This window comes from Pleurodeles waltl, chromosome 12, assembly GCF_031143425.1.
Source record: "Pleurodeles waltl isolate 20211129_DDA chromosome 12, aPleWal1.hap1.20221129, whole genome shotgun sequence".
Lineage (NCBI taxonomy): Eukaryota > Metazoa > Chordata > Amphibia > Caudata > Salamandridae > Pleurodeles > Pleurodeles waltl.
The window spans coordinates 46,621,081-46,643,423 of record NC_090451.1 but is presented as its reverse complement, the minus strand read 5'-3'; the positions used below and the strand labels follow the sequence as shown (position 1 = coordinate 46,643,423).

At 44.9% G+C, this 22,343-nt stretch overlaps 1 protein-coding gene across 2 annotated transcripts in view; it reads left to right on the top strand.

Annotated features, from left to right (window-relative positions):
- The window catches only part of CPAMD8 (C3 and PZP like alpha-2-macroglobulin domain containing 8), a 1,104,327-nt gene that overhangs the window by 316,659 nt on the left and 765,325 nt on the right, over positions 1 to 22,343 (top strand). For both annotated transcript variants that reach the window (XM_069217904.1, XM_069217903.1), the window contains exon 19: positions 19,667 to 19,729. In XM_069217904.1, the coding sequence (XP_069074005.1) occupies positions 19,667 to 19,729 (63 nt within the window). The remainder of the gene's footprint in view (positions 1 to 19,666; positions 19,730 to 22,343) is intronic.

Here is a 22,343-nt window from a genome sequence, read left to right as displayed (position 1 = left end):
TTGTCTCATGTATACCGATAAACTTTCTGCTGCACTTGTCAGCCTAAAATTGTTTTGTTTCAAACTTCCCTTTTGGACCAACTTTGGTTCCCCCTCAATTGCAACGTGTTTTTGGCTCTTCCCTGTTACAAACACTTGGCCCACCTACACAAGTGAGGTATCATTTTTACCAGGAGACTAAGAGGAACGTTGGGTGGTAGGAAATTTGTTCCGGTGAAGTGATCCTACACAGAAATATGGGGAAAAATTGATTTGTTTTTTTTTAGCTAAATTTGAGGTTTGCTGAGGATTCTGGGCAAGAAAACATTGGGGGATCCACACAAGTCACACCTCCCTTGAACCCCTTGGGTGTCTAGTTTACAGAAATGTCTGGATTTGGTAGGTTTCCCTAGATGGCTGCTGAGCTCAGGACCAGAAACGCAGGTGCCCCGCCCCCCGAAAAAACAGGTATTTTTCTATTTGATAATTTTGATGTGTCCCAGTGGTGTTTTGGGGCATTTTCTGTTGCGAGCAGAAGACCTACCCACACAAGTGAGGTACCATTTTTATCGGGAGACTTGGGGGAACACTGGGTGGAAGGAAATTTGTGGCTCCTCTCAGATTCCAGAATTTTCTGTCACCGAAATTTGAGGAAAAAGTGTTTTTTTAGCCACATTTTGAGGTTTGCAAAGGATTCTGGGTAACAGAACCTAGTGAGAGACCCAGAAGTCACCTCATCTTAGATTCCCCTAGGTCTCTAGTTTTCAAAAATGCACAGGTTTGGTAGGTTTCCCTAGGTGGCGGCTGAGCTAGAGGCCAAAATCCACAGGTAGGCACTTTGCAAAAAACGCCTCTGTTTTCTGTGGAAAAATGTGAAGTGTCCACGTTGTGTTTTGGCGCATTTCCTGTCGCGGGCACTAGGCCTACCCACACAAGTGAGATATCATTTTTATCAGGAGACTTATGAGAATGCTGGGTGGAAGGAAATTTGTGGCCCCTCTCAGATTCCAGAAATTTCTGTCACCGAAATGTGAGGAAAAAGTGTTTTTTTTAGCCACATTTTGTGGTTTGCAAAGGATTCTGGTTAACAGAACCTGGTGAGAGCTCCACAAGTCACCCCGTCTTGGATTCCCCTAGGTCTCTATTTTTAAAAAATGCACAGGTTTGGTAGGTTTTCCCAGGTGCTGGCTGAGCTAGAGGCCAAAATCCACAGGAAGGCACTTAGCAAAAAACGCATCTGTTTTCTGTGGAAAAATGTGATGTGTCCACGGGCGCTAGGCCTACCCACACAAGTGAGGTACCATTTTTATCGGGAGACTTGGGGGAACAAGAGTAGCAAAACAAGTGTTATTGCCACTTGTCTTTCTCTAGATTTTTTTCCTTCTAAATATAAGACATTGTGTAAAAAATATGTCTATTTGAGAAATGCCCTGTAATTCACATGCTAGTATGGGCACCCCAGAATTCAGAGATGTGCAAATAACTACTGCTCCTCAACACCTTATCTTGTGTCCATTTTGGAAATACAAAGGTTTTCTTGATACTCTTTATATTTCAGCAAATGAATTGCTGTATGCCCGGTACAGAATGAAAACCCACTGCAAGGTGCAGCTCATTTATTTGCTCTGGGTACCTAGGGTTCTTGATGAACCTACAAGCGATATATATTTACCCGCAACCAGAAGACTCCAGCAGACGTAACGGTATATTGCTTTAAAAAATCTGACATTGCAGGAAAAAGTTACAGAGTAAAACGTAGAGAAAAATGGCTGTTTGTTTCACCTCAATTTCAATATTTTTTTATTTCAGTTGTTATTTTCTGTAGGAAACCCTTGTAGGATCTACACAAATTACCCATTGCTGAATTCAGAATTTTGTCTACATTTCAGAAATGTATTAGGTTTCTGGGATCCAGCATTGGTTTCACACCCACTTCTGTCACTCACTGGAAGGAGGCTGAAAGCACATAAAATCGTAAAAATGGGGTATGTCCCAGTGAAATGCCAAAATTGTGTTGAAAAATTGGGTTTTCTGATTCAAGTCTGCCTGTTCCTGAAAGCTGGGAAGCTGGTGATTTTAGCACTGCAAACCCTTTGTTGATGCCAATTTCAGGGGAAAAAAAACACAAGCCTTCTTCTCCAGCCCTTTTTTCCAATTTAAAAAAACACATCTTTTTTACTGTATTTTGGCTAATTTATTGGTCTCCTTCAGGGGAACCCACAAAGTCTGGGTACCTCTAGAATCCCTAGGATGTTGGAAAAAAAGGACGCAAATTTGGCATGGGTAGCTTATGTGGACAAAATGTTATGAGGGCCTAAGCGCGCCCTGCCCCAAATAGCCAAAAAAAGGCCTGGCACCTGAGGGGGAAAAGGCCTGGCAGCGAAGGGGTTAATAGGCCATGAGTGGCAGTTACACCCATAATTAGCATAGGGTCTCAACTGCAAATGGGGAAAGCCTTGGCTTGATCTGTTCGCCACCACCAAGAAAGCACAATATCAGCACCTCTGCGTGTTGGAGTTTCCAAGGTGCCTCTTGCTAGGAGATGGATTATGCCTTGACCGGAACATGGGTGGCCCCTGTATGCCTTTCTGCCAATACCATTTCTGCCGGAAGTTCTCAAGATGATCAGAACAGACAGGACCAAGGCGTCATTGTGGTTCCAGACTGGGTACAGAAAGTATGGTATCCATAACTCCTGGGCTCCCCGATCAGGCTGCCCCTCAAGGACGATCTACGGTCACAGTGGAAGGGTAAAGTTTTGCACTACAGCCTCAGCATTCTACACCTTCATGGGTGAAGTTTGAGCAGCAGCAGCTAAACACATTCGACCTCACTCTGCAGGTGGCTGATGTCATCTTGGCAGCTAGGTGTCCCTCAACGAAAACTGTATACGCCTATTGTTGGGACAAATTTGTGGTTTAGTACGGCACTCGTCAGGTTGACCCCTCTGCCCCAGCCAAACTGTCTGATGTTTTATTTGTTCTGTTTCTGCTTTGCTGTGGTCATAATTATGGGTTATCTTTCAGTCCTCTTTGGCCGCCTTTTTACGGCAGCCAGATCAGCCCTCTTTGTTTGAATCACCAGTTGTGATGTTCTTTTTGAAAGAGTTGCAGCACATTTCCTCCGTCTCTGTTCTGAGTTGCCCCAATTGGACCTCAATCTTGCCCTTACTCTCTTACTCTTTCGTGTATTCCATTTGAACTGCTCCATTGCTATCTCCTACGCCTCCTCCCCAGCATCTACCACTGACTTCAGTGGATGGAAGTGGCGCCTATACAGGTCCCCCACTCGCCACTTCTGGAGCAAATGGCGTCAGTGGGAGTTGCACTGCACCATCTTCTAGCGTGCTGAGGTACTGTGGAAAAGTTTTCATATCCAGTCTGATGACTGGGCAATATTCAAAATGTAAGGAAGGAACCGTTCCTTACCTGTAACTCCAGTGTTCTCGTAGGGGAATCTCCACTGAAGTCAGACGCACCGAATAGTCCCGCTCACATGCGGGGACCCTGGAACACTTTTTCATAATATATCTTCTTAGGTGTAGATGTTCGCCTTTCTTCGCGAAGGAATGCAGAGTCACTTAAGAGAGAAAAGTAATATGCACCCTATAGGGGTAGGCTACAATGGCCCAGTTCTTCATCTTGGCCTTAAAAAAGGGGCCTGGAGAATTATATATGTAAGTAACGTCATGAAGTTTTGGTAAAACAACATAAATGTCTTTCACAAACCGTTCTTTATATAGAGTATAGGGATGAAGTAAAGCAGGACAATGTAGCCCCATAGGCTACCATTATGCGTTAAAAACAGAGACTGTGTCTTTAAGAGCCTAGAGACCACCAGTGTAGGAAGCTGGCTCAGTTTACGGTGTACACCTATGGTATGGCATCCTATACTGAGTCCAGGCAACCCTTAGTGACAGTGTTTAGGGTCCAGAGGGCAAAAGCTCTCTAGGGGTAGCTGTGGTGAGCAGCTAAAGCTTATCCAGGAGCAGTGTAAATCACTTGCAATACCACACTAGCGAGTCAGTAACTGTTCACAAGAAAGAACCACACCAAGTGTTGCAAAAATAAAGTATTCTTTATTACAACACTAAGGCTATACTAACAATGGTATATCTCCACTTGGAGATGTATACGCACAAAATATACACTTAGCAACAAGCAGGAAAAGCATAGAAATACATGGGGGTGCCACACCATATACTAAAAAAGTGATGAGAATGGAGGTGCCCAACCAGGGTAAGTGTGGACCCCGAGGAAACCTGCTGGTACAAAGAAGGTTGGAGAGTGCCCACACAGGTGGGTAGCTAGAAGACTGGAGTACCTACATTAGGGAGCCCAGAGGCATAGGGGTCAAGTGGCGTCGGAAACCCTTGCTGAAGTCGGTGAAAGCCTTGGTTGCCCAGCTGCTGTTGCAACCTGTGGGCCAAGCTGGTGGAACCAAAAGGTGGATGTGAAGAACCTGAAAAAGAAGAGGACAGTGTCCAGACCACTCGGAGATGTCCAGGTGGTGCAGTTAGGCAATGCCCACCCTCTTTGAGGTGAAGTTTCTGCAGAACGGTAAAGGAAGAAATCCAGCTGCAGAGTACAGGGGTATGCTGGAGATCCTTGGAGTCACCCACGAGCTGTCCGACGTCGGTCACTGGATAGCAGGAGGGTCAGTGGCGAGCAGGACCACCAACAAGCCTTGGCAAGTGCAAATAGCGGATGCATGGAAGATTGTAGGTTTTGGAGGACCAGCAGGGTCCTAATGACTCAACCCTTGGAGGGGAATCAGGGAAGGCCTTCAGCAGAAAGGAAACCCAGCCAGAGTTGGAGTAGCCCCCACAAGTGACCCACTGGTAGCAAGGAGACACAGTGAGCCTCAGCAGCACAACAAAACAGGAGTCACCGTCGCAGGAGCTATGGGGTGGAAGCTGAATCTGGAGTGCTGGAGTCTGGGGCTTCTTGGAGCTCAAAGATCTTCTTGGAGGAACAGCCAATAAGCCTTGGAAAGAGCAACAGTTGCAGTGCACAGGCGTCCGTTCCAGTGGCTGCTCCTAGGGTCCACCCTCTCCCAAGTTGGTCAGAAGACAAGTTTGACCCAGAAAGGACCACAGAACTAACACCTGTGAGCAGAGCCTTTACGTTGTCCGTGGGACAGCAGAATCCACCAGCCGGTCGTCATTGTCTTGAGGTGCCTGCAGATGCAGGGGAGTGACTCCTTCAATCCAAGGGAGGGTCCTTCTTGCTTCTTGGATGCAGGCAGAGTCCTTGTGGCCCTAGAGGATGCACAGCCATGGGTGTCGCAGACATCTTGCTGGAGCTGGAGAAACAATGCTGCAGTGGGAGCCCTACCAACTGGAGGCCAGGAGCGGAAGATGTCTTGCAGGGAGTTTCTTGAAGAGTTTTGCTCAACGAATCTGAGAACCAACCATCAGGGGAGCCCTTAAGTAACCCTAAAAGGGGGTTGGTCACTCTCTGTAGTGACCCACCTACCAGAGAGGGTCTGGGACGTCATCTACCTGGCATAACCAGTCAGACACCTCTAGGGGCCTCTGCCCACCTTGCTCCCAAGACGGCAGAATCAGTAGGCCACCTGGCTGAGCTCTGTGCACCACCCCAGGGGAGTGGTCACTCCCTCTCCTTTGTGTGGTTTCGCGCCAGAGCAGGAACTGGGGGTCCCTGAACTGGTGCAAACTGGATTATGCAAAGAGGGCCACCAAATGTGCCACTCAAAGCAGTGTTGTGGCACTCAGAAGCCACTCCACTCCAGCCCAGAGACACCTATTTCAAAGAGAGAGGTGGTCACACCTCTCTCTTGCAGGGAATCCTTTGTTCTGCCTTCCCCTGCTTGAGTTAGGCTCATCAGCAGGAGGGCAAAACAGGCATCCCCTCACTTACAAAGCCCAGGGAATTGAGTCTGGGTTTGTAGGGGTACCCTGCTCATGTGGGGGTACCCTTCACACTTAGGGACAGGCAGTCTGCCTTTGGGCTGAAGGGCCTACCAGAGGGGTGACTTACAGTGTGCAAGTGCAGTGACCGTGTTATAAGGCAAGCCGTGTATCTGAAGTGAAAGGTGCATGCACCATTTCACGCAGGCTGAAATTGCAGGCCTGCAGACACAGCTTTTATGGGCTACCGTGGGTGGCATAATACATGCTGCAGCCCATGCGAGACCCTTGAGGTACCAATGCCATGGCTACCTAAGTACCATATACTAGGGACTTATGTGGGTGCCCCTGTATGCCAATTGTGGGTGTAAACGTTTACCAGCAACCAAATTTAGAGGAGGGAACACAACACTGGGGTCCTGACTAGCAGGATCCCAGTGCACTACAGTCTAACCACACTGACACCAGGTAGAAAGTGGGGGTAACTATGTCAGAAAGATTTTGCTTTCCTACAACCAGTATCCCATAATTCTCAGCAGGTGGCAGTTGCTTCAGTTCTTTTTTGAGGCGATGCTTGAATGTATTTATTGGTCATATTTACCTCTGTCCACTCCACCGGGGAGGAGGGAGGATTGCTTATGACTTCAATGGAGATTCACCTATGAGAGAACTGGAGGTACAGGTAAAAAAACTGTTCCTTCTCGCAAATGAATCTCCATTGACAGTCATAAGCACTGAACAGAGCAGCAAGCCCATCCCTACTAGGAGCAGTGGACAAGACAGAGGAATGAGTAAGATAGTCAGTTAGGGAACAGATTTCTGAGTGAGCCCTGTCCTAACTGATCATCTGCTCTAGCGTCCAAATCCAGGCAGTAGTGCTTGGTGAATATGTGAACAGATCTGCATGTGGCTGCCTTGCAAATACACGCTATTAGGATATTCCTATATAAATCCACAGTAACCGCTTTACCTCTAGTGGAATGAGCTTTTGGTCTACCTGTTAGTGTCTTGTTAGCTTTTTGATAGCACAGCAGGATGCAGGAAACTATCCATTGGGAAATGGACTGCTGAGATGTAGCTAACCCCGTACGGACTAGACCATAGTTGATAAACAATTGGTTTGATCTGCAGATATCACATGCTTATCGAGATAACATTTTTAAACTCTCCTCACATCTAGGGAATGAAGAGTTCTGTCAGCTGGATTTGAGGGATTCTGAAAGAATATTGGTAATGAGATGGTCTGGTTGACATGGAAATCTGAATTAACCTTCAGGGGGAATTTCGGGCAAGTCTCCATGACCACTTTATTAGAGAAGAAGACTGTGCATGGTTTGAGAGAGTATAGTGCTTGGATTTCACTAACCCAGCGGACTGATGTTATAGTTACAAGGAAAGTTGTTTTCCAAGAAAGATGCTGCAGAGAAGTCTTGTGAATTTACCCGAAAGGGTCCTGCATAAGCCTTAAAAAGCCAATATTAATCTCCCAAGGAGGTAAAGGACGCCTAACGGGAGGAAAAACCTTCTTTAACCCTTCTAAAAAAAATCCTTGATTAAGGGGATTTTGAAAAAAAGAGTTTTGTGAAAGATGTTTTCTTTAGGCAGTAAGGGCTGCCAAGTGAACCTTTTATAGAAGAGATTTGCAAGCCAGATTTTTCTAAATGTAGCAAGTATGGAAAAATTACATCTTCCTTGCAAGTTTTGGGTCCATATTTTTGGAGGAACACCAAATGCAAAATCTCTTCCAGCTGAAGGCATGTGCGGAACATGTTGAGGGCCACTTAGCATCGTTACGGATGTCCATGCAGTCTTGTGGCAGATTTAAGTGTCCATGCTGCACTAGCTCAGAAGCCATGCAGCTAAATTCAAGCAGGAGAGATTGGGGTGAACAATCTACCCCCCGAATTTCATTAGCCGGTCTGGTCTGCATGGCAGCTTGAGATGTGGATGCTGTGACTGGTGAAGCAGTTCCTTGAACCACCGTTAGTGTGGCTAGTTTGGAGCTATGAGGATCATTTTGCCTTTCGAGAGGGACAGCTTGATAAGGACTGCCAGGATCAAGGGAAGTGGTGGAAAGGCGTAAAGAAATTTGACACATCTGTCGATCCATAGGGCATTCTCCAGTGTCACTGGTTGATAGAACCTTGAGGCGAAGCAGCAGCATTTTTTGTTTTGTGCAGTGGTGAACAAGTCAATGTTTGGAGTTCCCCACATTTGGAAGATGTTTTACGATATCGTCATGCAAGATCCATTCATGATTTTCTTCCAGAACTCTGCTGAGAGCATCTGCCTGAGCATTTTGGATAGCTGGGAGGCAAGTTGCTGTGACCCCCAGGCCCCTGGCTGTGAGCAGCTTTAAAATCGCCTGGGCCTTGTTTGACAAGGGCCTGGACTTCGTTCCCCCTGCTTGTTGATGTAGTACCTGGTGGTGGTATTGTCTGCCTGAACAAGCATGGTCTGGGTCACGAGTGATAGGCAAAAGGCTTTGAGTGCTAGATAAACTACGCGAAGCTCGTGGAGACTGATGTGATAGGTCATCTCTCTCTGAGATCATCTGCCCTGAATTTGGCGGTGATCCATTTGAGTTCCCTCTCCTAGTAATGATGCATCCATCACTATGGTTTAAGAGGGGACCTTTTGGTGAAAAGGCATTGCTTGCAGGAGATTGGCTGAAGAGCACCACCATTTCAGGGATTGTTTGGCATTAAGAGACAACTTGATCCTGTCCACCCAGCTGCCCTTTAGTTGGTCCCACTGGTCATCAAGACATTCTTGGAGGGGGTGCATGTGCAGATGAGCATTTGGAGTGAGGAAGATGCAGGAGGCTATCGAGCCAAGAAGAGAGGACACTATCCTTACTTTTCGATGAGATACCTTCATAGGAGAGTGAGACTTATGAAGGATCGATACACGTCTCTCCTCCAAAGGGCATACTTTTGCCTGGATGGTGTCGATGGAGGCTTCCAAGTAATGGAAAGTCTGAACTGTAATGAGTGTGGACTTGTTGTGGTTGACATGAAGCACCAGTCGTTGAAGGAGATCGGAGGTCCAATTGAAATGGCGTTGTGCTTCTTGAGAAGTGGGCGTCATTATGAGCCAATCGTCTAAGTATGGCTATATGAAGATGCAGTGCTTCCTGAGATGGGCTACCACTACTGCCATGCACTTTGAGAATGTTCTGGGTGCTGACTTTAGGCCAAATGAAAGTACTGTGTACTGGTAATGGTCCTGCCCCACAACAAACCTTAGACATTTCCAATGCTTTCTGGCAATTGGAATATGAAAATATGCATCTTGAAGGTCGATGAAGCAGAGCCAATTTCCCTGGTGTAGTTGGGGGTAGATATGATGTAATGCCAGCATCCAGAACTTTTCTTGCCAAATCCATTTGTGGCTACTTTGAGGACGAGTATGTTTCTGAATTCATTCCTATCTCTTTTTCATCAGAACGTACCTGGAATAAATGCCCTTTCCTCGTTGTCTGTGACAAAAGGCTTCCACTGCATTCTTCTTTAAGGCGTTGACTTCCGACTGTAGCAATGAAAGATGGAAATTGCACGGTTTCTGAGGTATAGACGGTGTAAGGGGGGGGGGGCAATCTGAGACAATAGCCATGTTGAACAATATTCAGAACCCAGGCGTCTTGCGTGATTTTTTGCCAATCTGAAAGATAATGAGAAACACTTCCCCTACCAGCATGGTTAACGGAAGAGAGGATTCAGGGTTTTGATCCAGCTGGTTGTTTGCCCCCTTGGGCAGGCTGTTGGGCGGATATTTCCCATATTTGCTTTCACTGATGTTGTTGATAGGGTCGCTTGTGTTGTGGAGTGTAGAAACTGTGTTGATAAGGCATGAAAGATCTTCATTGTGCCTTGGGTTTATCAAAACCCATTGCCCTAAGAGTCTCCATTTCAGCCTTTATGCGTACCATCTCGTCATCCATGTGGCTCCCGAAGAGGTTGGAACCAGAGAATGGAAGATTGAGTATTCTCTGTGACTCCACGTTGAGTGGTGTGAGGCGGAGCCAAGAATGCCTCTGCAGAGTGACACTGTGGCAGTAATAATGCGCAGCAAACAGGGAGGAGTCTGCTGCAGCACTTATTACTTGGTTGGAGACCATTAGGCCTTTATTAAGAATCTTCATAAAGTCTTCCTGTTTATTTCTGGGGAGAATGTCTGCAAACTGCTGAATGGATTCCCACAGTGCTCTGATACCTGCAGAGAAGGGCAGTAGCACTGGCCGCCTTCATGGTGGTTGCTGCAGTGCTGCCAACTTTACATCCCGCAGAGTCTAGTTTTCCACTCTTCTTATCAGACGCACGGTAGAAGGAGTAGTGGCAGGATTATTTTTTGCTGGTACTACAACCACCGAGGCTGGAGGTGAATCAAGTCAGTGCAAGGTGGGATCTTGCCCCCAGAGGATGATATTTCTTCTGAACACTTGATAGAGCCGGTTTAACTGAGTCTGGGGTCAGAAAAAAGTCCATAGCTGGCTCGAGGAGACCTAGTATGAGTGGAAATAATGGTCTTAACGCTGATCTGTGTTGGAGAGTTTCAAAGATCGCTGATGTTGAGTTTTGCAGCTCCCCTCACCAGGACCTCCTGAAATGTGGTAATATGATCCACCAGTGAAATGCAAGGGGGCTGGTGAATCGGAAAGTGTCAGAGAGCATCGTCCGGTACTAGTTAAGGATGGATCGGTGTGATGATGGTGAGACCTTGAACAATACCGACCTAAGCAATGGGACATCAGAGCACCTGGTACATGAGCCCCTGGATCTGTAACGATGACGACTTGAGTGATAGCGAGTTCTGGGCCGAGATATGGGTGTTAGAAATGGGCTTTCTAGTTGGCAGTGGTTTGCACTGTGTCCATGTAGGGACCCTCACTCTATTCAGGGCAAGGGAGTCACACAGCTAAGATAACCCCTGCTCACCCTCTTGGTAGCTTGGCTCAAGTACTTAGACTTATCCCAGAGGCAATGTGTAAAGTATTTGTACACACAAACAGTAACACAGTGAAAACACCACAAAAGTACTCCAAACCAGTTTAGAAAAATAACTAATATTTATCTGAGTAAAACAGGACCAAAACAACAAAAATACAACATACACAAGCAGAGATCCGTATTTAAAAAAATTAAATGTAGTACAGTACTTAGAAACACAATAGCTCCACCTGGGGCTATCACAATGTTTTGACGGAGTCGTTTCCAACAGTCCAACACCATTCACGAGGGACTGTGGGCCGGTCACAGAGTCGCACAGACCCCAGGTACAGTATCTTGGAAGACCATGCGGAAGCAAAGACATTGCACGGAGTTGGGGAGTTGAGGTGTTGCTGTAGGCAGTGTGGCATTGGTTCCTTACTGCCACCAGGGAGGTTGAGGTGCCTGTTAGTTACTGTTAGGCAGGGGAGGTGAGGAGTCCGTTCCTTAAGGTTGTAGGGCAGGTGATGCAGAGTTATCGGCGAGTCGTCGGTTGCTTATGACAAGGCTGGGTCGATGAATGCAGCCGGTCAAGACGTGAGGTGTCAACTTTGTGGTGTTGTGATCACACCATGGGGACACAGGTGATGCGTAGAGTCAGAGCCAGGTGCCACAGATGTCGGTGACATGGCCCCCTGGACTCATGCTGTGGCGAGACTTCAGAGGCGCTGCAATGGCGTCAGGCCTGCAATATCAGTTGCAGTCATTGCACTCAGCGGGAACCATGGCTCCAGTGCAGGCAGCGGCATGGAGTTGAAAGCGGTGCTGGTTCCGAAGTCGCTCTGGCGTCAGCGTTCCAGGTTCCAAAGTCACTCTGGCATCAATGTGCTTGGTTTCTTCTTTGTTGCACAACAGATCTCACTCCAAAGGGCCCAGGAAATAGATTTGGCACCACTTGGTAAGTCAGGAGTCACAGCAAGAGAGCCTAGGTGCTGGCAGATGAAGTCTTTGATGTCCCTGAGATGTCTTAACAGGAGGCAAGCCTAGGCCAAGCCCTTGGAGAACCTTTGGAAGTAGGATGTAAAAAAAAAAGTCCAGTCCTTTCACTGCCAGGACAGAAGCAGCAAGCCTGCACAACAAAGCAACAGGCAGTGTGGCAGTCCCTCATACAGCATACAGCTCTTCTTCCTGGCAGAATTTCCTCAGTCCAGAAGAATTTTAGCTTTGTGGAGTTAGAGGTCCAATACCTATACCTATTTCAGTCTTTGAAGTAGGTAAACTTCAAAGAGAAAATGTTATAGTGCACAAGACCCTGCTTTTCCTGCACTGGTCCCAGACACACACCAGGGAACTGGAGACTGCTTTGTGTAAATAAAGATACAGCCCAGTTGAGATGCAAGTGTCAACTCCTGCCACCACTATAGTTCAGGAAGACCCATCAAGATATGCAGGGCACACCTCAGCTCCCTTTGTGTGACTGTTTAGAGGGAATTCACAAACTGCCCAACTGTTATTCTGACCCAGACGTGTATTCCACAGATAGGCAGAGGCACAGAATGGTGAAGCAAGAAAATGCCCCCTTTCTAAAAGTGGCATTTTCAAACACAATTTAAAAACCAACTTCAACAAAAGATGTAGTACTTAAATTAGAAAGCCCCAAAAACATTGAAAACTCACAAATCTTCAGTTGCCTTAGAGCCGTTGATCAGTGGATGACTTGGAGCCATCTCAAACTGAATGCCTCCAAAACAGAAATACTCCTATGTAGTGACTGGAAAAAATAATTAACCACAGTGCGCCTGGCCTGACAATCTCTGCCCACCTCCTCAATTATCGGAGGAAGTTAAAAACCTTGGAATTACCATGGACTCCAAGTTAACAATGAATGCCCAAGTGGACAAACTAGCACGAACAAGCTTCATCACCTTGAAGACTCTACGACGCATCTTCCCCCGCCTCGGATTGCCACACAAGGTGCAGGCTACTATCTCGCTTGAACTATCCAAACTGGATTATGCCAATGGCCTCTACCATGGATCATCGCTATCTAATATCAAAAAACTACAACGTATTTAGAACTACATTGCCAGGCTACTATTACATGTAAAGCCACATGTCCACATCTCACCTGCCTTGAGAGCACTACACTGGTTACCCGTTGCCAGAAGATGCACCTTCAAGCTGCTTTGTATCACCCACAAAGCTATACATGGAACAGGACCGCTCTTTATCAGAAACAAAATAACCAAATGCATTCAACAAAGAAACCTCTGCTCAAGATTGGCACCCCGCCTTAGAACACCACCATACAAGAAAAAGACTATAGGTGGTACATCCTTCTCTGTTCAAGCAGCCAAACTATGGAATTCATTACCCCCATATATAAGATCCACAGATAACTATCTTGTCTTCAGAAGACTACTCAAGAGTTGGCTCTTTCCTTCATAATCACCATATTCAAACAGCTATGGACTGCATACGCCTGTGTTGATAAATATTTTTAATCTGATTATGTGTATATTATAGATATGTATAGTTCTTTAGGAAATATGTATCGCTACTGTCATAATAATCACACATATACTCTTTAACCCTGTTTAATTTATATTTACTCATGGTTTAAATACATGTGTGTATATATATATATATATATGTGTGTGTGTATATATATATGTGTGTGTGTGTGTATTCATATGTGTATATGCGTGTGTGTGTATATATATATATATATATATATATTTATATATATATATATATATGTATTATTCTATGCTTCACATGTTCATAGGTCATTGCAAAGCTCCTAGATAAGTTGTTATATTAGATACTTATGAATCCCACCTCCCTTTTTATATCACACTGATCAAATGTTTTATTATCATAAGCATTTGGCTATTCAAAAATTGAGTAAAGATAAATAAATGTTAGAAAAGTACACTTATTAACTAACTTCACATATTACAAATCTAAAAAGTCTGTGTTTATACAATACTACTTTTCTTCTCATATTATACTCATTATTATATTCCTTGAACATATATTCCCCTACTATGTATTTACATATCTATTTATTTATTACTCTAGTCCTATTGTACTAGAGAAAAATGTAATACAAATCTATAAATAAAATTCAAATTATAAATAAGTACATTTATACAAAATGTATAAATAATAATGGATAAATAAAAATAATGATCAAAATATGCGTGTATGTGTATGTGTATATATATATATATATATATATATATATATATGTATATATATATATATATACAATTATAAATAAAAAATATTATATTTTTGCTCTTGTAAGCTTTACTTTGTCTACCCATCACCAAGTGTCATGTGTTTATCAATCTATACTCCATCCCCACTCTGACTCATCCAAAACCCAATCTACTACTTTCATCTCCTAAATAACCCTGCCTAAGCTCTTCCACATCTAACTCACCCAAACCTCAGTTTACTATCATGATCTCCCAAGCAACCCTACTAAATTCTCCCTCATTTATCTCACGTGTGACTCATCCAAAACCCCTCCTGCTACTATGATCTCCCTAATCCTTTCCACAGACTCTTCCCTCCTCCATCCCTCCTTTACTCATCCCAAGCCTCATGCTATTACTATAAACTCCCAATTAACACTTCTGGATTCTTCCCTCCCCTACCCCTCCATTACTCCAGTCAATCCAACTAACAAACGCGCATATCCGCAACTCAAATTAACTCATAATGATACTAAAACTGTACTCATATTTCCCTATACTAATCCACTACTAATTCCTTTTGTGTTCCGGAGTAGCGTGCTACTTACCAAAAAGTGATTTGACGCCTCGTCAGGGGTAGTAAGCGCTATATAAATACTATTACAATACACTACAATGTATTTTTAAATTGTGGGTTTAGAGTCCCCAAACTCTATATCTCTATCTGCTCTCAATGGGAAATTACACTTCAAAGATATTTCCAGGCAATTCCCATGTTACCAGATGGGAGAAATAGTCCTTGCAGTAGTGAAAAACTAATTTAGCAGTATTTCACTATCAGGACATGTAAAACACACCAGTACATGTCCTACATTTTAATTACACTGCACTCTGCCCATGGGGCTGCCCTAGGCCTTCCTTAGGGGTGACTTACGTGTAGTAAAAGGGAAGGTTTGAAGTTGTGGGCCTGGCAAGTGAGTGTACTTGTCAGGTCAAAATGGCAGTTTAAAACTGCCCACACAAACACTGCAGTGGCAGGTATGAGACATGTTTACAGGGCTACTTGTGTGGGTGGCACAATCGGTGCTGCAGGCCTAATGGTAGCATTTGATTTACACACCCTGGCCACACATGGTGCACTATACTAGTGACTTACTAGCAAATCAGAATATGCCAATTGTGGATAAGCCAATCACCAATACAATCTAGACATAGAGTAGACTGGTCAGCAGTGGTAAAGTACCCAAAGCCCAAAGCCAGCAAAACAAGTCTGTGCCCTCTTTCTTGGCATGGTTAACCTCATTTTCTGCCTGTTGTCAGTATGTTTGACTGTGTTTGGCTGTTTCTACTGGGTTCCTGCTAACCAGGACCCCAGTAGTTTTGCTCTGTCCTCTAAATTGTAAATTTTTCTTCCCGCAATTGGCATACTGGTCCCCCCCATGTTAGTCCCTAGTATATGGTATCTAGGTATGGGTTTGAGGGGATCCCTATGGCCTGCAGCAGTTATTCTGCCACCCATTGGGAGCCCAAGCAAGGGGTTCTGCAGGCCTGCCATTGCAGGCTGCGTAAACCGGGGGCACGCACCCAGTTTCACCTCAGGTCACTACACCAGGTCACTGTAAGTCACCTCCATGGTAGGCCCTCTCAGCCCAGAGGGAAGGGTGCAGGTACCTGTGTATGAGGGCACCCCTGCACTAGCAGGGGTGCCCCCACAAACTCCAGCTCTATTTTAATGAACTTTGTGAGTGCAGGGACGCCATTTTCTATGTGTACTGGACTTAGGTCACTACCTATGTCCAGCTACATAATGATAATTCCGAACCTGGGCATGTTTGGTATCAAACATGTCGGAATCATACCCCAATACTAATGCAAGTATTGGAAGTATGATTCCATGGACTCCGGGGGCTCCTTAGAGGACCCCCAGCATTGCTACCACCAATCTTACAGGGTTTTCCGAGCAGCCCAGCTGCTGCCACCCCTCAGACAGGTTTCTGCCCTCCTGCTGCTTGATCTGATCAAGACCAGGAAGGCAGAACAAATAATTTCCTTTGGGAGAGGGAGGTAACGCTCTCGCTTTGGAAATAGGTGTGACTGGCTTGGAAGGGGTAGCCTCTCCAAGCCACTGGTTTGCTTTGAAGGGCACATTTGGTACCCTCTGTGCATAAACCAGTCCACACCAGTTCAGGGACCCCCAGTCCCTGCTGTGGCACGAAACTGAACAATGAAAAGGGGAGTGACCAGTCCCCTGTCCATCACCACCCCAGGGGTGGTGCCCAGAGCTCCTCCAGAGTGTCCCTGTGTTCTGCAATGTTGAGTCTAAGGTTGGAAGAAAACTCTGGGAGCATCTGAGTGGCCAAGCAAGGCAGGTGACGTCAGAGCCCCCTCCTGATAGGTGCTTACCTGGTTAGGTGACCAGTCCCCCTTTCAGAGCTATTTAAGGTCTCTCTCTTGGGTGGGTCCTCAGATTCGGCTTGCAAGATTTCAGCAGGACTCCTCTGCAAGCTCTACTTCAACTTCTGGCCTCCGGAACTGTGACCAGAACCTCCAGGACCCAACAAGCTGCTTCCAAGAAGAAATTGTTTCCAGGGTTCCTGCCAGCTTTGCAACACTTTCCTCGCCGTGAATCCTCAGAAGACTGCAACTCTTCAGTCTGCACAAGAAGAAGAAGGAATCTCCCTTGGAGTGAAGGGGCCACTTCCCTGCAACCGCAGGCACATACAACAAGCGACGACCGGCTGCGTGGATCCCCTCTCCTGCTGAGGTGCATAGTTCCTGCATCACAGGTGGTGGTCCAGAGTAGTCCTCTTGGACCTCTCTGTCAGCTGTCCTACTTTGGTGGAGGTAAGCTTTTGCCTTCCCACGCAGGACAGTACCCCGTGCACTGCATCTGTTGCAGCTGCCAAGGCTTGTTTGCATCTCCTCCAAGGGATCTTCACGCGACGGGTAGCTCCGGCCCCCAGCACTCCACCCTGCAAAGCACAGCCTCCTGCGTGGTTCTCCTGTGGCGTGGGGATCCTCTTTTGTACTGCTGTGTGGGCTTCTTCTGCAACTCTTGTGTCCCCGATCTGTGGGACTCCTGTGGGTGCTCCCTTTGCTCCTGTGGACTCTCTACGATGCTGAGGGCCCCCTGTGACTCCCCCTCCTGGGTTGAGTCCTCCTGGGCCTTGCTGGTCCCCGGCAGCACTCCTTTTCCACTAATCGCAAGTTTGCCTTTACCAAGGCTTGTTGGTTGAATTCCTGCACCGACACCCATCTGCAATCTTCCTTCCAGCGTGGGACATCATCTGCATCCATCAGGAACTCTTCTCCGGCTCCTTGGCTGCAGTGCTGACCTGTTCTTTTCCACCGTCGACCAACTCCTGCAACTACAGCTGGGTGGGTAGTAGCTCCTACTCCTCCTGGACTCCACTGTGACTCTTGGACTTGGTCCCCTCTCTCCACAGGTCTTCTTTCTTCAGGAATCCATCACAGGTTTTCTTGCAGTCTTGTATGGGTGTCTTCTTTTTCTCTCTTCCTCCTTTTGGTTGATCTGGGGAAAATCCAGTGATTTACTCCTGTATTCCTGGTTGCTGGGTGGTACTGTGTTACTTACCTCTGTGGTTTTCTGGTACTCCCAGCTCCCCTCTACAGATTTTACTTACCTAGGTTGGGCTCATGTGTTCGCATTCAATTTTTTTAGTATATGGTTTGTGCTCCCCCTAGGGTCACTGTTGGTTATTGCTATTTGCACTGTTTTCTAACCTTTTCTATACCTGTTTCTGATTACTAGTGTATATATTTAGTGTATTACTTACCTCCTATTGGTGGGTTACCCTTCTAGTATTTTGTGGTGATTTGTTCCGAAAATAAAGTACCTTTATTTTTGTACAATTGAGTGTTTTCTTTCATGTGTGTAAGTGCTGTGTGACTACAGTGGTATTGCATGAGCTTTGTATGTTTCCTAGAAAAGCCTTGGCTGTTCATCCACAGCTTCCACTAGAGAGCATGGCTTCTAGACACTGCCTACACTTCTCTAAGAGGGGATACCTGGTATAAGGTGTAAGTACCTTGAGTACCCACCACCCACCAGGCCAGCTTCCTGCAATGCATAACTGCTTGACCACACTACCCAAAAAGAGAGCAATTGGAATTACATTTGTGCCTCTGTGATACATCTGGGGATTGATTGGACTCTTTGCACAGTGTACCTCATTTTGGTCCACTATATTAAGAGCCATCCTCCTAGATGAGAGTGCTACAACACCTGTTTGTCAACTCAAACACATTTCAACCCTGCCTACCCAAGGAACCTAACGCTGCTAGGTAATCAGATGCATGTGAATGCAGAAAAGGATTCATGGGGCAAAACTAAATGGTTACTCTCCAATAGGAGTAATTTTGCAGCCTGAAGAGTTTTCTGGATTCTCATGTGACCTAGCCCCCATCCCAGGAAATGGGGGTCAAGAGCGAACAGGCAAGGTAAACTCTGCTCCAAATTAAGGTAATTTCTAATAAGTCAGAACCAGAAGAAAAAAAAATCTGAAGATGGCGACCATGCAGAAGAAATTCCTTGGCACCATCCAACGTCACACAGGACAGGGGATGGACTTACCACCAAGTAGTGGTAGCCGACAACCAATCGCACACCAAAAAAAAAGGAAAAGGGAAGAAGGACAAAACACAATTTCGGACCCAACCACTAGATGATGGACAAGATGCGCAGCATGTGAATCCATAAAACTGCAAAATTACTCAACTGGTAAGTAATCATTTCGTTTCTATACATATACTAAGTACACCTCCCTGCTAGGAAGCATAATACTGTTCTATTAAAATTAAACTAAATTGGTATTTTTTTTTATTACATTTTTTTTATCGTAAGCTAGTGGCTGCCATACTTACGTGGCAGAGGTTTTCGTTTTTTTTCTTTTCGTCTTTATTTTATTTTTGTGGTGTATGCTTGCAATAGAAAATACAAAAACTGTAATCACTGCAACAGTTTTCCAACATCAGGCTTATTCAATTTGGAAATACTTGCTTTTCTTGTCTCCAGTGTGCTTTTATGAATCTAATACCACCTCTTTGATATATGTCAGTGCAATTCGTAGGAAGGGGCACTCCTATTTCACATCCCCGTCTCCTTCTGAATTTCAATGTGTCACAAAGTGCACACTGAGAACTGGAAAGACTTTTCTGACTCTCAGTATGCCTTTAGTACATTGCGACTTGTCGTTTTATGGTCGCCATGTATGAGGTTTTGGTAATAGCATGCTTTGGAAAACAATTTAGTACATCAGGCCCTCAGTTTCTTCTATCACTATTTCTCTTCTGGGAGAAGGCATAAACATGTTGCGGGTGAAGGGGCTGAAAGTGGAGCAGGAATGTAGGTCTGTGTATAAACCGCAAAACTACCATGACATTTATTTCCAGAAAAGGCATTACATCTGCATTGCAGCTTCTCTGCACCTATTCCATTTCCAAACACTTTGCTATTCAGTAGTTAAGACCATCAACATAGGTAGCAGCGCTGTCTTTGACGGGGTTGAGGTTTGGATCTAACTGTGTATGACTGTTTTATCTGGATGTGAAAATAATTGCTCATTTATGTTGTGTTATTGTGGAGAGCCAGACAACTATCTGTTTTGGATGCTTTCCAACTAAAGTCAATAGTAAATACTACTAATTTATTCTTTTGACAGAGCAGAAAAGAGGAAAAGAACGTTCTTCCCTGAAACGTGGATCTGGCACTGCTTCAATGTCAGGTATTTGTTATGAAGGCACACTGGTACTGTTACTCTTTGATGTGAGATGTTTTATCGGCCTTTTATTAAAGGTGTTCATATAGCAGACTGCCAATGTGGCCAGTGTTCGGTGCCATACTTACACCCCATAAATGGATACCAGGACACTATTCTAATAATCCCCATGAACATAACAGTGTTGTCTTTAAAGGCAAATATGGTATCTACTACTCGTCCAGGACAAACCAGTTTCAGGCAGCATTGTGCCTAGAAATTTATATAATTCTCCAGTAGGCTGCCAAACAAGAGCTATCCCCTGCTGGCTTAATCTTAGGTTGGTAATGCCAAATACGCAAGCTACAACCATTGTTCGGTCGTTCTTTGCTGAGAGTGGCAGAATGCCAGTCTCTGCATGGCATTAGAGTGACGGAATTATCCATGGTAAGCCAACACACTGTTGCCCCTTCTGTGTGAGACTAACATGGAACCGCAGCAGCTTTACAAAGAAAACTGAAAATGCCTTTTTTCGCGTTGGGAGGACTTTTGGTTAATCTGATTTGGGTCCTGGAAATGTAACTCAATTTAGGAGTGCCTTTGCAGGACCTATATGGTCCCAGTAGGAGGCAGCGAGAAGAGGAATGTTGTCATCAGACATAGAAAAGGTGGGAGGGCTGGAAATCGGGCTGAAACAATGTTGGATAACTGGAAACAAGGAGGGGTAACTAAGGGGAGGGGAATGTCTTCTAGGCAAGGATAAAGCTGCCAGGGAGTGTTTGCTTCTCTGGTACATACAATGCCGGTAGAAGCTGCTTAATAACAGCTAATGAGGTAGCTAATCACAGATGTAATGGTTTTCAACCAGCCCCTCCCCTCCCGATACGTTACGTCATGCCATGAGACTATTTTCACCTAATTCCACCGCCTAAAGAGACTGCCGCTTGTAAAACGATTTTTTAATGATATTCATGTTTATTTTCTATTCTCCATGTTATTCCTTAGAAAGATGAGATTTGCATGTATTGTTTTACTTCCTTCTAGAGTAACATGTGTCTTACTAGAATTCATCTGCTTCGACAGCAGCTTTTGTGTGGTGTAACAGTAAATCATATGCTGAATTTAGGGCATGTGTCATAACACCGGGTGCTGCAAATACTATTATATCATCTGAGGGATTGTTACTGATAGTCAATGGGAATTAAAATAACTTATGTTTGTAGTCATGCGTTGTAACTAGATAACCACCAGAGGCAAGATCTCCGTGTCATAGCAATAAATATGATAGAAATGACAAATAACCTGTGTCATGATTTATAGTTTCTCAGTGGGGAGGACAGGATTGGAAAGGAGCTGTTAGGTTTAGTAAGTGTTATCTTATAAGTGTATTTCTGCAATTTAGATTTATCATTCATGCAAGATGAAATTATTTTACAAGATTTTTGTGAGAGAGGTTAAGTATAAGGTATATTGAATAAAAATAAAACAAGGGTTGGGATACTATTCAAGCAGATGCGAGAATCGTTCATACTTGCATCTAAAATGAGGTCTGTTAGATTGCACTGTAGCTCGAGAGGTTCCAGTGCGAATTCTTACAGAATAGGAACCAGAGCTATTATTTTGCTAGGCAATGGGTACTGGTAGTTATTTTCTGTATGAAGAAAACAGGTAAATGTAACAGATTTCAAATACTTCTCTCATTCACATACAATCTACACGCGTAATGACAATTTCCATATCTCCAACTTGTTGACCGCACAATATTGTGGTCTATTTCTTCCAGACACGGTGATGGACCATGCAATCATTACCCTACAGATTTTGAATGCGAAAGTGGGCATAAGACCTCACCGGTAGACACTTACTTGTGTTTATTGTTAAATCGAGACATCTGTACCTTCATTTACATGAAAATTGGGAACTAGATGGCCAGCAAGTTAGGGGTTGCCAACATATGTATACTTTGGGGCACACTATAAGCTACTTCCAGTGGCCCAAGAACAAGCTACATAATTCAAGACTCAACTGAAGATCAAAAACCATCAGGTTCAGACTGAAACGTCTACAAATTCATGTCTGCCATCAGGATACCATTGGGGGGCACAGTACTTTGGCTACAATGAAGAGTAAAAGCTAAGATCTTAGCTGTAGAAGAGGAGAGGGGCTAGCGTCAATGGTGCAGATCTGCCACTACAGTATACACGTGCTGTCACTACTCAGGACAAATCTGAGCATTCATGACAAGTGATAGCCACTACCCAGAAACATTTCGATCATTAAAGATGAAACAGGAATGGAAGAGAGGCTTCCCTCTGCAAAGGAACCAGTGCTTCACTGGTTCTCCAGGAAGTCTTATCAAGAAGAAACATAAATAGGGCCTAAAAGAGAGATATGATCAATGCCACCTTGGATTTCCCTGACCTTGGATTTCCCTGGGTCTCTCTTTTTCAGAAAAGCCTGATGTTGTCAGGACTACCTGAATGCAGGATGACTGCTGGCTAAAATACTACAGTCCCTCCTGGGTATTACACGTGGTCTGGGTATGGCAGCTGTTTTGCCTTTTCCTTAGCCTACAGGGGCCTACTCACACATGGTAGATATTGTTTCTATCAGTAGAAGTGCTGAAATGCTGGTTTTTACC